The 15,390-nt window shown below is 52.5% G+C and overlaps 1 protein-coding gene across 32 annotated transcripts in view; it reads right to left on the reverse strand.

Moving 5' to 3' along the window:
• Positions 1 to 15,390, reverse strand: part of RAPGEF1 (Rap guanine nucleotide exchange factor 1) — a 142,092-nt gene that overhangs the window by 33,238 nt on the left and 93,464 nt on the right. For 15 of the 32 annotated variants that reach the window (XM_070595366.1, XM_070595358.1, XM_070595362.1 and 12 more), the window contains 6 exons: positions 14,689 to 14,777; positions 13,789 to 13,941; positions 13,184 to 13,307; positions 12,520 to 12,703; positions 10,878 to 11,378; positions 5,008 to 5,210 (listed from right to left, as the gene is read on the reverse strand). In XM_070595366.1, coding sequence (XP_070451467.1) covers positions 5,008 to 5,210; positions 10,878 to 11,378; positions 12,520 to 12,703; positions 13,184 to 13,307; positions 13,789 to 13,941; positions 14,689 to 14,777 — 1,254 coding nt within the window. Of the gene's footprint in view, positions 1 to 2,167; positions 2,327 to 5,007; positions 5,211 to 10,877; positions 11,379 to 12,519; positions 12,704 to 13,183; positions 13,308 to 13,788; positions 13,942 to 14,688; positions 14,778 to 15,390 lie in introns of all 32 variants that reach the window. The other 17 variants (XM_070595353.1, XM_070595344.1, XM_070595351.1 and 14 more) reach the window with 2 other exon arrangements.

Raw genomic sequence — 15,390 nt, forward strand, 5'->3', positions numbered from 1 at the left:
TTCCATGTTGGACCGATGCCACAGGCCCAGGAGTGAGGGAATGAAGAAGTCTGGGAACAAAGGGCTGCTCTGATAGCGGTCCACAGCCCTTGGTCCGGGCCCCATCTTAGGATGCAAGCAGAGAACACATGAAGAATATGTTGGAATCACACTAAATCACTTCTCTGGGGTTTCAGCATACCAGATGCCAAACGTTCCAAACATTTAGGCTACTACTAAACGTTCTCGAGGCCTGGGGGACTTTCCTGTTAATGAAGTGAAGCACCTTTATCAGCTCCCTCTCCGTGGGCTCCTCTGCTGCCGAGGACGCGATATTTCCGCTGCAAGGTGCCTTAAGACTCCTCCATGTCTCAGGGATGAAAACTATGATGTACTCACACCCAAGCTTAATTAAAATGCCCTCAAATTTTCTTTCACTCTGTAGCAAACAGCCCAATTCATTGAGCAGTCCAAACTGCTCAAAAGGGATATTGTAGACAGTCTTAGGATAACTCACACTTTCTGTTCATGCAAGGGAAAAACAGTCAAGAGCAAGGCTTGTCTAAAGGCCCAGTTTTGTAAGATTTGTGAAAGGAGCTTGCCAGAGGTGCCGGCTGAGGAAACAGAGGGCATCTGTGCACAAGGGCAGGGCCCAGGGGAGGGATGTTTGGTCTTTCTGTGGCACATTGAGGGTTGCGGAGGGCTCTAAAAAGCTAGGCCCTAGCACCCAAAGGAAGAATGCATCCCAGGGTCCTCACAACAGGCAGGACCGTCTCAACCTGGGCACTGCACAGCTGGCAAACACGGTAGCCGAATGAGCCCACACTGGGAACCCCAGCTTGGACAGGTCTCTAAAAGGCACCAGGTCCATCGCATCATGTACAGAGGGAAAGAGAGTCCACAGAGGAGAAGCCATTCGCCCAGGTTCTCATGTGCAGAATTAGAACAGAACCAAGACCAGAAGCCAGAACTTGAAGAGCAAGAGCAACAATAATAAACTTTCTCAGTCTACTATGTGCCTGGCAGTTTCCTAAGACTTTACTCAATCCTCACTTCAGAGGATAAGAGGCAAGTAGAAGCATAATGGCAAAGGAAGGAGGTGAGGCCCGCGGACGAGAAGTGAATTGCAGAAGGACAAACCGATCTGAGAGGAACCAAACGTGGCTCTGGGCCAGAGCTTGTCCCCTGCAGCCCGGTTTCATTTCATTTTAACGGGGCACAGGGAGCGCAGTGGCGGTTCAGGTTCTTGGACAGAAGACTCCAGCAAAAGACAACAGCCCAGCACTGTGTCCCCCCAGTTTCAGAAGTAAACGGTCCACACAAATGGCTGCGTCCACCCCTCCCGCACCCACGCCCCTTTGCAGTGGGATGTGGCAGCAATTTCCACCAAGAGGCGGAGTCTACCTCCCTGTTCCCGGGATCTGGGCTGGCCTCTGACTTAACCCAGAGCTCGCCGTGGAAGTGACGGTGCTAATGCTGAGCCTGGGCCTGAGGACACCTCGCATGCTTCCACCGGCTTCCCTGGGACCCTGCAGCTGCCACATCAACGAGCCCAGGTCAGTCCGACGGAGCTGACAGGTCTTACGGATCACAGGCCAATCAGCCCACCGCCCCAGCTGAGGCTCCCGAGATGTGAGCAAGCACAGCCCACACCAGCCACGCCTGGCCCAGATCAGCACCACCACCCTACTAACCTGTGTCCTAAGCAATAACAAATGGTTACTGTTGTTTTAAGCCACTAAGTCTTGGGGTGGTTTGTTACACAGCAAAAGGTAACTGATACAGCCCTCAAACTCAAACTCTGTCATGCCCTGGTGAAGCCTGCTCCCCATGCCTTGCTTCCTATGTGGAAAACACTCCTCTTTAAACACAGAACACTTACAGGGCTGACCCAAGGCCCAGTGGGAGATCAGAATAAAAAGGCCAAAACGTCTCTTCCAGTTTATGCCTGAATGATGACGCTCCAAGTGTGGCTGCCAGCATTTCCCATCCCTAGCCCTGCCCCACCCGCCAACTGACACAGGCCCTGGGGCCACAGACCCCACCCTGCGCACCCTTCCCATCTGGCGCGGGGGTCGGCAGGGCAGAGTCAGCGGTGGGCAGCAGCACACATGTCGGGAGGCACAGGCCACAAATGAAGATCACGTTTCACCAGGTTCCAGGTAAAAAACGGCAGGGAGCGACTCACCGAGGACACAGGTAAGTTGCCGTGCCGGCTGAGAAAGGAGTTAGAGACGGACACACTGATGCCCTGAGCGGCACTGCCGTCCTCGGGGGTGAAGGCCACTTTAGTTTGCTGGACACAGTAGGAGACAGAGGAGAAGGAAGAAGCAGCATAGGAGGCCTGCTGGACAGAAGGATGAGGAGGAGACAGGGCAGGAGGGAGAAAAGCAGAGAACAGTCAGGCAGGTACAGGCAAAGGCCAAACAGGCTGCTGCCTAATTCTGCTCGGACACTCGCGGGGGTGGGTGGCTTCCTGGCTCAGTTCAGGGATCGAAGATGCCTGCTGAAGGCTACCTGGCTGAGGGGTGCCCTCCTTCACTTCCCTATGAGATTTAAAAAGTTAGCTTTCATACAACTGTGTCCACTGGAAGGGTGGTAAGGTGGAAGGAGGCCAAGCAGGCTTGGAGCCAGGCAGACCTGGGTTTATTTAGGGCCTCAAGTTCCCCCCCTTTGGGGAGCAGACCGCACAGTTATTCACGCTTCAGTAGAGTGCAGACCAGGAGCCAGGCTGCCTGGTGTGAAGCTGGGCCCTGCCATTTGTGACCTGTCTGGCCTTGGGCATTACTTAAAGCTCCCTGTGCGTCAGGTTTCTCATCTGTAAAATGGGGACACTTTTGTGTAGGGCTGTATACATGTGAAGAACGTAGAACCACGCCTAGGACAGTGTACATGGGCCAACAGGTATGAGTAATTATTACGCCCATTTTTGTCTGTAAAATGGGATAACTCTTCACCTGCATTTGAGAGAGGGTATGCCAAGCAGCCAGCACAGGACATGTCATGTGGTATGCCTGGGCTTCAGTCAGAGTTAGGCTTGGTCCCCAAATCTTCCACTTCTTCTTTTTTTTTTGGTGAGGAAGATTGGCCCTGAGCAAACATCTGTGCCCATCTGCCTCTATTTTGTATGTGGGATGCTGCCACAGCATGGCCTGATGAGCAGCGTGTAGGTCCATGCCCTGGATCCAAATCCATGAATCCTGGGCCAGTGAAGTGGAGTGTGTGAACTTAACCACGATACCACCAGCCTGGTCCCAAAAATCTCCCGCTTCTAGCAGTGGGCTTTGAGTAACTCCTCCAGCTCTCTCAGCTTCAGTTTACTTAAAATGTGAGGATTGTGTGAAAGCCCCACTGCCTACAGGTGTTCAATAGGGTGTTTGCCCAACTCCAGGGGCTCCCTGGCAGGCCCCTCCTGGGGCTCCCCTGACCACTGCCCAGCCAGACTGCCTGGCCAGAGCCCAGACAGGCTCTGATTCCAGTGTGCTCATTAGGGACCTGTCCTCCAATACTCTGAAGCCTGTGGACCCCACGCTACAGAGAAGATGCCCAAGGATGGGCAAGGGGCACCTGTGGATCCTGGCGGGAGGGGCTGAGAATATTTCAAACCTCAACAAAATCTGGCTCAGATGTTTAACCACATATTTTAGGTTAGGGGTCCCCGGGGTGGGCATTCGTATTTCTGTGGTGAAGATCACTTTCTGAAATATTTTCAGACCAATTCAGACTCCTATTCGGGCATATTCAGGTGTTTGTAGGGCACATGGGGCAGGGGAAGAACTCGGACTCTGAGTGCAATGGGTGAGACATGGTTAGCTGGTGGCAGGACTAAAACCCTGGCCCCCCAGCTCCGTGCTCGGCCTCTGCTCTGCTAGACCAGATTGCCTCCCAAGAGGCTGGCTGTGGTTCTGCCTGGTCAGCCCCTAAGTCCACTGAATGCAGGAAGGCTCGGGGATTCCTGGGGCCAGGCATCACACCTGAGGGCCAATCACAGGACTGCCGAGCCCCAGGCGGCTACGAGGAGTAACCCAGGGACCCTTGTCCTCTAGTTGGCAGCTGCCTCCCAGGAAAGTCAGAGCAGCACCTTCGTGTCCTCTTGCAATGGGTACAAGATGGCCCAGAGAGCCACACTGGCCCCCTCTCTGGTTAAAATGCTGCCAGATTGGCTAGTATATGAGCAAAACAGCACATGCAGCTCTGAAAAAGTCAAGAATCTCCTTCTGGGGTGTTCTCTGCCTGGAGAGCATGGCTGGATGGGGTGCTTGGATTCTGAAACCTGACCAGAGTCCACCTGGTCAGTCCCCTGGTGGCAGAGAAGGCGGTTCAGAGGGCCGCAGCAGGCACACCCGCCTGCCCCCCGGCCTGGGCCCGGGTTCTCACAGGCTGCTCACGGCAGGACAGCCTGCCTTCTGTGCTGACTGGGGCTTCCTTACCTACGTGGAGTCCTTACCCAAGAGGTGTTTTTTTTTAAAGGAGGAAGGGTGCCATGGCTGAAACACAAAGTGGCTTTGTTTAAAGCCATCCTGCTTCAGTAGGACTTGTTTTCCCGGGACTGTCCCTGGCCAGGGTGGGCTGTACGTCCCTCTGCACAGTCAGACCCATTATGTAAATCCAGTCCCAGATGGCCACACACAGACCCTGGCCTGGGCTTTGATTGAGTCCCTCCTTTCTGGGAGGTCTATATTGGAGCCAAAGAAGAGAGAAAAAAACACAAGAGACTGTCAGCAGAGAAAGCAAACATTCTGAGTACAAGCCAGTCCCAGCTGCATGGGGCTGCTCTGGAAAAGAAAGGCATCTCCCCAAGGTGGGGAGATGGCAGAGCAGGCAACAGGCTGCACGTGAGCATGTCAGGAGGAAGTGAGGGCACCCACGCGGGATATGGTGCGTCAACACCAGCCCAGGGCCCCGGCCCGGAAGAACAGACGGTTGAACCTGCCTCCAGGAGGGATCTAGTTCCTGGAGACCTGTCAGGATGGGAAGCTCTGGTCCCGGTTGGCAGGACAGAGGGAGACCTGGGAGGGGCCCGCTTACCAGCTGCCGCTGCTTGGGGGGCAGAGCAGGCGGTGGCGCCAGGTCCTGCAGGGCGTCTCCGCTGCTGAAGGAGTCGTTGAAGCCGTACACCTCCATGAGGAGCTTGTTCTTCTGCTGGTAGATGTGCTCGTTCTGCGGCGTCTGGTAGAACATGGAGGGCTGCGGCTCCGAGTAGTCCTCGAGCAGCTGCATGTAGGCCAGCACTGCAGAACAGAGAGTGGGTGGGTGGCAGCCCCTCGCCTTCTGGTGCTGGGGAGAGAGCTGGAGCGGGTCTGGGTGGGGGCCGCCGTGGAAGAGAATCCGCCTCCCCTTCCCCTCCCAGCGGCCTGGCTGAGCTCCAGAGAAAGCACACTGGGGCAGTGAAGCCCTTCTGGGTGACGCCACAATGGTGGATAAACGTGTCAGAACTCATCGACTGCATGACCCCCACAGAGAAGCCTATGTAAGTTACGGACTCTGGGTGAACGTGAGGCATCAACGTAGGTCCAGCGACCATACCAGATGAAGCACCTCTGGTCGGGGAGGTGACAGTGGGGGGCCGTGCATGTGTGGGGGCAGGATACACGGGAACTCCCTGTACTTTCCGCTCAGTGCTGCTGTGAACCTAAAACTGCTCTAAGAAATAACGTCTATTTTAAAAAATGCTTGTTGGGGCACTTCACTCCCTTGCCAAAAAGCTCTCGGGGGTTTCCAGGCACACTCGAGGGACACAGGCCTCTGTGGGGCTCACGGGGTTTGCCACAGCTGGACGATCCCAACGCACCACTTCCTGTTCCTCTCAGCTCCAGCTCTGCTGTGCCCTTTCCGTTCCTGGAACACCCACAGGGATTTCTGCATAGGCTGTTCCTGCTACTCTTCCCTCAGCCCTGCTGGGCCCGGCTCCCTCCTCCACAGCTCAGCTGAGCAGCGACTGCCGCGAAGGCTCCTCGAGAGCGGTCCTGGCCTGGCAGCTCCCTCGGCCGCCATTCCCTTCCTTTTTGGTTTTTCCCATGGTGTGTCAGGAACTACCTGTGGGCTTTCTTCACTCATCTGATCTTTACTGAACACCTACTGTGTGCAAGGCACTGACTCAGGGAGAACCCCCTGCGACGTGGAGCTGACTCCCTAGGGAGACAGAAAACAGCCCGAGGTGGGGTGGACGTCAGGGAGAAAGGCTTCCTGTGGAGAACAGTGAAGTGGGGTGGCGATGGGGTGCTTCTCTAGGATCCGGATGAATGGTGTGAGGACCGGGGAAAGAGTCTTCCACACGAAGCTATGGGTCAGCAAAGGCCCAAGGCCTGGATGGGGGGCCGGGTGGGCAGAGCACAGCTGGCAAGGGGGAGTGAAAGGAGGCGAGGTGATACCTGGGAGGTGCCAGGGGGCTGTGTGCATGAGGCGAGGAAGCAGGCTTGATGCGGAACTGGTGGGAACCCACGGAAGGGCCCCCTCGCGGGCTGCACCTAGAACTGCTCTGCCTTGAGAAGACAATTCTGGGGCCGCTGTGGCTGTTCAGGTGAAAGGTCGCAGTGGGATAGGGTGGGCGTGGGGAGAATGGTTTGGTTCAGGACATATTTTCAGAGCAGACGCAACAGGATTTACTGCCTCTTACTCAAGAGGTGAAGCTCCAGGAGGACAGGGACCACGTCTGTCCTGTCGGCTGATGTAGCATTAGTGCCTGACACACAGGAGGAGTTCACAAATATCTGTATTTGTGAATGAATGAAGGAATGAATGAACACAAGTCCCTCAGCATCTGTCCCCACCTAGTGACTTGCTAAACCAGGCTACAGCCCCCAGGATGTGTCTCGTAAAGCCCTAACTGGGTATGCACGAAATAACAGCCACTATACTCACTCTCCCCTTCCAGCTGAAAGGCTACAGAACACCCTGGGAGAAGGACAAATGGGGAGAGTACTCCAATTCAAACTTCTGCATCCCCTCCACCCTAAACCCCAGAAATCCTAAACCTGCCCTAAATCCTTCAGAAACCCCAGCCTTTGCCATCGCTGCCATCTGATGCTAAGCTGCTGCCTCCAGGCGGAGCTGCCTGCACCTACGCGGCCCGCCCACTGGCAGGCTCCCACATCGGTGCAGTGTGGGATCACTGACAAAGAGACCTCAGCAGCAGACAACAGCAGAGACCTCACCCGCCCAGGGAGGTGAGAAGTCAGAGAACAAAGGGCTCGGCTATCACGTCTCAGTGACCTCATCCTTGCAGGCACGCACTCCAGAGGCAGGTGAGGAGCCCTCAGCTCTCACATGGGGGTGTCAGTAAACACTTTCTTCCTGACTTTTGGAGGGTAGTGATCCAAGCCCCATCTACAGAGTCAGGCCCTTGTGAAGCCTCCCGAGGGTGCTATGAGAAGCGACAGTTTGGAGCTGACTGTGCTCAGTCATCTGGTGTCCTTGTGAACCTGTGAGGGCTGGGTTGGAGGAGAAACCCTTTCTCTAATCCCCATCTACCCCTGTGGACTGGACCCCGCACTTGACACTCCCTAGGGCAAAGTCTGGGTAAAGGCAGGCCTGAAACCCCGGACCACCTTTCCCCTTCGTTAGGGAACGGAGGAGGCTCCCAGGTGTTAGGACATCCCTAAATACAAGGATGTGCCGATGCTTGGAGGGAAAGGCACTGCCATGCCCCTTGACACCTGGGTTAGGAACCAGGACTGTACTGACACGGTTGCTACACATGCACTAAGAGGAAGCTGAAGTGACGATGAGAGCGGAAAGAAAAAGCCCTGGGTTTGAAAGCAAAGGAACTTAAGGTCGTGTGTGGCAGGTGCAGGTGTGGCCAGGATCTACGTGACCATCCTGAGTGGTGCTTTCCCCTTGGGTCACGTCACAAATGCCATGAGCACCTGCTAGGTGGAGCTGAGATTCAGACACCAAGAAAAAGTGGCAAGGACAATTCTGCAAGGCTTAATTTTGTATTTTCAAATAACCACAAAGTCAGATGCTTAACTGGAGACCTAAACCAGCCAGAAAATTAAAGAAGGACACAGACACTTCACTGAGGAAGGCAGTCACAAGGTAGGGAGATGATCTCGCTCTTCTCTGCACATTTGGGGTTCAGGTAAATAGGAAATGCCTTTCTCCTGGTGTGTCTTTCAGGCACCCTTCACTGAAGGAGGCGGCTCAAAGTCACTTTCTTTATGTAAAAGAATAATAAGAACGTCTTAGCTCCAACAAGCACTGAGCGGAACTCGGCTGGCAGGAAAGGCAGGCAGGAGAGGATGGTTTCCCCCATCAGATGGGCTGGAGCTGCTGCTCAAAGGAAAGCGCACTCACGGTTCCCCTGGAGCCCCCAACGCTTGTTCGTTAGTGCTGCACAAGCAGCACCACTAGGTTCCAGAGGAAGATGCAAGCCTAGGAAGGTGACCCAGATGTCTCCCAACTGCTCCCTAAAACGACCGAGCACAGCTGCCTCCGCCTGACCCAAATGGGAAGCTTCAACAGGCCATGAACTCCTGATACTGAAGTCCTTTTAGAGACCCGATAACCAAGCACAGAGAAACAGCAGTGATGGTCACAACCTTCTGGAAACAAGAAGGCCCAGTCCATTTCAAAGGCAGCGCAGTACAAGCATTCAGAGCCTAGAGTGGCCGGCATCACGGGAATGCTGGGCAGGCTGGCGCTCTAGAGGGCACCCGTGACTGTGGACAGCCAGCAATCAGGAAGCTTGTCTGGCACAAGGGCTTGTGGAGCTTCCCTCAGAAAGAGGGGCTGGGATCCTCAGGACGTCAAAGCAACCCAAAGAACAAGGACACTCTATGACACTGGGACTGCGCGTGTATGAGCTTTGTCCAGCAAGCCAAATAATGGATGATGATTATCTCCTTTCCCTCGAAGTTCCCATGGGGTCAGAGACTGGAACTCACTGAGGGTTCCCTCAGGGAGCCTCGAGTTTGGGGCCCTTTCACAGGGCACAGAAAAGACCACCACCTGCACAGTGGTCACTACTGAGAACCAGATAAAATCTCAACGAAGGAGTGCCAGATGCCTTCCTTCTGATCTTGGGAGCTGGGAAAACACAGGCCTGGGTCTACAGCCCAGATCTGCCACCCACTTGCTTGCTGATCTTGGGCAAAGGCTTAGTTCCTTTGAGCTCCAGTTTCTTCATCTATGAAATGGGAGCTAGTAATGCCTGCCTGGCCAGGTTGGAAGGGCTAAATAAGAGAGAGGCGTGAAACTTCAGCCCAGGACACGCCACACCTTACACTCTCAGCACTCGCACGCAAGCACTACAGACACAGATGGATGAGAGAGAGCCTAAAAATGGATGCCTGAATTAACAGGAAATATTTTCAGCCACTGGAGACTTGAGGCTGTTTGAAAGGAAACAATGGACACCTCTCCCTTTCCTTCTCTGCAGCCCCAGCATGAAGACTGCTGCCCACATCTGTTCTAAAAGCTGGAAGGGTGAGGCCCCTGGTTCCACGGCCAGGGATGCATTTTTTGCATTTGCACAGATGCAATTCCGCCCTGCGTTCTGGGTTCAGAGGATTCCTAAGAATGGAAAGGAAAGGTGTGAGGCCAGCCCAGCACAGTGCTGAAGTCAAGGTAAGGCAGGTGGAGGGGAGAGGCCAACAGCTCTCTAGACGCCTGCCTGTGTTGAGGGAGAGGCGCAGGAGGAAACGTGCCTGGCACTGCTGCTTGCAGCTCCTGCCACTAGCGCCCTGGTTTCTAACGAGCCAACTTACACGACAGATGGGAATGACATCATTAGCCCTACAGAGCCAGCTCTCCCTCCAGCTGGGGGACCACACCACCAAGGCCACTACACAAGCAGGGCAACACCCAGTGAGAAGCTGGGAAACATATTACAGCCTTGGTGGCCACCTCCTCCCATGGCTGCCCAGCTGGCCCCTGGGGCCACCCCTGCTGCGTTAACCAGGCCAGATCTCCCCCTCTTTCAGAGCAGGGCCCACTCGAGGCAGGACCAATCAGATGCTCTCATTTGGGAATTTGGAATGGAGATGCAATTTCTGGTTCATGGAATTTCTCTGCTGGATGCTTCAATTGAGGCCAGGGAATGCTGGTGCTGTGGGGCTGATGTGGCCACACACACATCCAAATGGTGACAGCCGGTCTGCCAGAGAAAACCCGAGCAGAACTGTGTAAGTGAAGCAGGGAGAGGGCGGGCAGGGAGAGAAGACAGGCCACGTGGGGCCATTAGGGGAGCTAGCAGAAGAAATAATTTCCAGTAGAACTCTACTTAGGAATTGGATGGCAAAGTTGCAGTTGCAAAATATTCAAAATACAAAAATCCAAAATTTCAGCTGTACTTCTGGGTCCTAATAACAACATATGTTAAAATATTGGTCCAATAAGTGTCCTCAGCAACTCCAACCAGGCAATGTCAGATGCCAAGTCATTAAGTGACATTCCAGTGTCTGCAAACAGAAGACAGACAGACCCTGGTAGCAGGGATCTCTCTGAACAGCCACCCTCCACACTTTCAGGGGTCCTCAGAAACTCTCTCCATGGGTGCAGGAGGCTCTACAGAAATTCGAATGTCCACCCTGCTTTACCCAGACGTGGCCGTAACCCTGTCCTGAATGCCGTGACACTTGTTTCTCTTTGTCATCAAGTGTCCAGGCCAGAAGGTCAATAGACTGCCCTCTACAAGAGGCCAAACACTCGGGCTCTGTGGAGAGCAGGCCCAAGATTGTATGGAGACTGTAAGGAGAGGTCAGCTTACCAGGCCAGCTTTAAAAACGATCACCAGTATTGACAGAACAAGGCTCCCAGAAGCGTCTGCACACCTGTGGTCTTAGCTTTCATGAGATTATGAGGCCACCAGTTTGATTCGGGTCTAATGCTTAAATAAAACATGTCACCATTTTAGGTTGCAAAATGGGTTTCCTAACAACAGCTCAACAAAAGCTTACTGTGTTTGTTTTTCTTCTCTGGTAGAGGAGGCGGTTTTTCTGGGTCACCTGTTGACTCAGGAACAGTGAAATCACCCACAAATTCGACCGAGGCTGAGGAGCCTCCTTGCTGAAAGGGGAGAATAGCAGCAAAGGACGAGAAGGGGACGGACTGGCCCGAGGCTGGGTTCTGCAGGTCGTCCTCGGAGATGTTGTCGTACTGTGAGGGGTGCCGCTCGTAGGACACCCTGCAGCCAGAGCTGTCCGCGGTCTGGGAGGCGGCGCTCCTGCGCTTCTTCTCAGGGAGAGCAGGCGGCGTGTCTGTCTGCTGCCCCAGGGCTAAGGGTCCCTCCGGCTGGGGACAGCTGCCCAGAGGCAACTGGAAAGAATGGCCGAGAAATGGAGACCCAGACTCCCCCAAGGACTCCGGCAACGGGCTAAGGTTACAGGCCACCTGCTGAGGTATCTGGTCTGCGTTGGAGAGGTCTTGCTGAAGGAATTCGTAGTCAGGATCATAATGATCTGCATTCACAACAGGACAAACAGACTTGTCAGCCACGAGATCCCACAGAAAGACACGATCCCGCCATACTTCCATCACCCAATCCCGCTCATTACAGTGCGACAAAAACTTGTCTCCCATCTCATCTCTACAGGCTCTTGCTTTATTTTATATTCTCCATTCTTCTCTCTGCTTATAAAACTAAAAACAGATGGGACTATGGCTGTTGGTATCCTATTCTCTGTACTTTTTAAATTTCTTACTTAAAAAAAAGAAAAATGCACGACCACTGTAGAAAATGTGGCCCAAAAAACCATATCAAGAAAATAAAAATCAACCACAATCCCATAATCTAACTATTAATCTCTGTTTACAGTTTAATGTAAAGACTTAAAAGTCTTTTTCCATAGGATTCTTTTCTTTTTTTTTTAACCAAATTGAGAAAATACTGCATAAGTGGTCTTGGATTTTGTCCACTGATCAATGTATCATAATTGATTTGTTATGAGTACATATTATTCCACCAAATGGACGTGTTATAATCTGTCTGATTTCCTATTACTGAGTAGTTAGATTGTTCCCAGCTTATCGTTACTCCTAATTATGCTGAGATTAACATCCTTGGACAGAAATCTTGCTATAAATCTCTGAGTATGTTCTTAAGATAAAACTCAGAAGTGAAGTATGCAGTTTACGGGACACGAACAGCGTACTGCTCTGTAAGCCTCCTGCCAAACTGCCTTCCGCCTTTCCTCTGGCCTGCCGCGCACGCCATCAGCACTGACGAGGTCAGCAGGTGTGGCTCACTTGCCTTCCCACTCTGTCAAAGTTGTCGGGGCTCTCCCCCTTCATTTATTAGCTCTGAGCACAGACGGCTCTTAGTTTTGCCAAAGGCAGTCAAATCACACACTGACAGATTACCCATAATAACAGCCACATTTTAATATCTCCTATGTGGTTTCACATTGTTATTTCATTTAAACTTTCAACCTCCTTGAGAGACAGATATTGGTATCTTCACTTCGTAGATGAGGAAACTGAGGCTCAGATTTTGAATGACTTGGCCAAGGTCACATAGTCAATGTTTGGCATCACTGTGTGACCCAAAGAGCCACCCAGGAATGACGAGATGGAGTGTTGACAAAGATGCCCGCAGCTCACCTAGTGTTTCACAGCTTGTGTTCTGGGAGCACTGCCCACTGTCCCTGTCCAGAGAGGACAGCTGCTCGTCTGACTTGCTGAGCTTGCCTATGCTGCTGCAGGGGGACAGGCGGGGCGACTCTCCGCCGTACGAGTGGCTGCCTCCTGACAGCCGCCTCTGTGCGTAACAGTCCACGTCAAAATCCTTGTGTGGAAAAACAGAGACAAATCCAAGTCACTTCTAAGAAATGGTGGCAGAGACCTGGGGAGAGGGAATTGGTACATATACTTGGAGAAGGAAATACTGCCAAGCTCAGAAACCAGTCGGAAATCCCTGTCTTTGACGTAAGCAATAAAACACCACATCGCGACTTCTGAGAAAGAATCCTTTAGGAGTGCTCAGAGTGTGAGGCAAGGGAGGGCCCTGGGGCCAGGCTCAGATGTCCTCAGGAGATACCCCTTTGGCCCCAGCCAGCCTCCTCACCCCCACCCCTACCCCCATATGGGAACTCCTACCACGTCCTGTAGAGAGAAGGATGACTAAGGAAACTTCAACTCCTCTAAGAGGAACCCTCTCGTCATGACTAACAGCAGGGACTGAAGACCACGGGGTTTCTTTCAGCTTCAGGAGTCAAATTCCCAAACCCAAAGTCTTCCTCTGCCTTTCCAGAAGGGGCTGCATTACCTGCCTATTAATTCCAACAGGCAAACTGGAGCCACTGGTGGCTCGACTCATGGGGGCCACGACGGCCACTCGGGTCGGGGATGGAGCCGACTGTCTTTTCTTCGGTGGCAGTGCTGGTGGAGGGCTGAAACAGACCAAGAAATCCTATCAAACCAAACAAGCCAGACAGAACTCTCCAAACAGACACTAGGGCACAGAATGTGGGGTTCCTTCATTATTAGACACTTCACACCTACTTTTCACACTTTCAACTGCCATCCCACCCCCTTTAGCCAAAATACAACCTATCAATGCCAAAAAAACTAGAGTCAGAGAAATCCTTTCCTTTCCTTCTATAATATATTATACCAGTTTTCACTCTGCTGAGGCTAAAAGGCAAGCTGTTGGGAGTTCTCGGAGCGTGTGGCAAGGGAGGGTTCTGGGCTGGGCTCATGTGCGCCGGAGACACCCCTCCCAAGGAAGGTCAAACTTCCAAGGCTTCTAAAGGGTAAGAGACTGGGCTCCAAGTTCTCACCCTAAGGGCAGTGTCTTGTTTTTGGCTCATTCCACCCATCCATTCATCAAATCATGTCATAGAAGATGGCACTAGCAAAACAGGAAATTACCTATTATCAACCACCCGAATGCCAGGTAAGGGGGGCTTGGGAGGGGCGACCTCTTCATCCGTGGAGTCTGGGAGTAGCTCAGTTGACTGCGACATGCTGGTTGTCTTGTTCAGAATCTCCATCTCTCGATCTGTCAGGGGGAGCTCAGACTGGCTGGAGAATTGAAAAGAACTTGGGGTTACAGAAGGTTACAGAGCACACGCAGGTCCTGAGATGGTTAGAATGTGACCAGGGCAGGGAAATGACGGGGGTGGGGGCCGAGGAGCAGAAGCCCTGGACACAGAGCACTGGACGCTGTGCCCTGCGCTCTATGGCAGAGATGGGGTTTCGAGTCCAGCTGGATCACCAACAGACAGCAGGAGCTTGGCGAAACCCCCCTGACTCTGAGTCCCGGTTTCCTCATCTGTAAAGGAATCTTAGACTAGATGATCTAAGGCTCTGTAAAATGCTCTAAATTTATGTTTTATATTTTTACTACAGGCTTGTAGCAGAAATTGTTGCAAGGCCTTAAAACAGTCCACATTGCCCTCAGTTTACTTTCTTGATAAAGTGAAATGCTCTCAAGTCAAATCCCCAAAAGCTAACTTTTCAAAAAAAATATTCTTTCCACTCACGAAAGGAAGTCAGTCAGCAGTGCAGGTGTGGGTCACCGTGCACAATGACACACTCTCCTTAGAAAGAGTCATGTTGGCTATTGACCTTAACACCAGGCAACACTTCAAAATGTGTGCGAGCCACACACACTTCAAAGTAAAACTAGGACTCACTCAGAACTCACTGAAAAGGGAACCTGGGCCTCAAAGAGCCTACCTGATGTGGGCCGCCCAGTGTGGCTCCCATTCTTCCTCAAGTGTAGACCCACTGTGACCACAGTGACTGGAGAGTTTAGTCAGCACTCACCCGTCAGGTTTGCAGGCTGGGGAACTGGGTTTCACTGGGCTTGTTGGAGACGGATGCCCCTGCTTCTCGATGGTAAGTCTGACCAGCTCCTGCACCCCACACGAGAGAAAAGCCATGAGGCACAAGGAAAGCTCCTCACTGCTGAGTGTTCACGATGAGGTAGGTCAGCTGTCTGCCCTCCACTACAGAGCCTCATTTTTGTAGCTACAGATTTCCCACACACCATAAATGCAAGTAGAATTTGACTTAGGTAATCTGTAAAACTTCCAAAAATGTCCCCTACCCTCCAAAAATACCTCCATAGAATGTCGTGAAGTTTCAAATGCATAAAGGTGCTTCCTCTTAGAAGGCGGAAATGGCAAACCCTGTTGTCTCAAAATGACTAAATTCATCACACAAATTAAATCCTCAGTAGAACAGATTCCCAGTCAGTTGTGGGGGAAGAACTAGCCTTCAGTTCTCCTCAGCCATCACACAATGTGCAGGACACCGCCTACTAACAGTCACACACCTCTGGCTCCGGGGAAGGTGGTTTCCCAAAGTGAGTGGGCCATGGGTGTGGCGGCAGCTGACATCCTGAGATGACTGGCTGGGATCTTGGTCAATGAACAGAAAGTTAGGGGCATATTACCCAGTAGAGAAGTGACTTCACAAAGTATTTTTTTAAATAGACCAAAAAAAAAGAGAAGAGATCAGGGCCTA

Source organism: Equus przewalskii, chromosome 26 (genome assembly GCF_037783145.1).
Source record: "Equus przewalskii isolate Varuska chromosome 26, EquPr2, whole genome shotgun sequence".
In the NCBI taxonomy this organism is placed as follows: domain Eukaryota; kingdom Metazoa; phylum Chordata; class Mammalia; order Perissodactyla; family Equidae; genus Equus; species Equus przewalskii.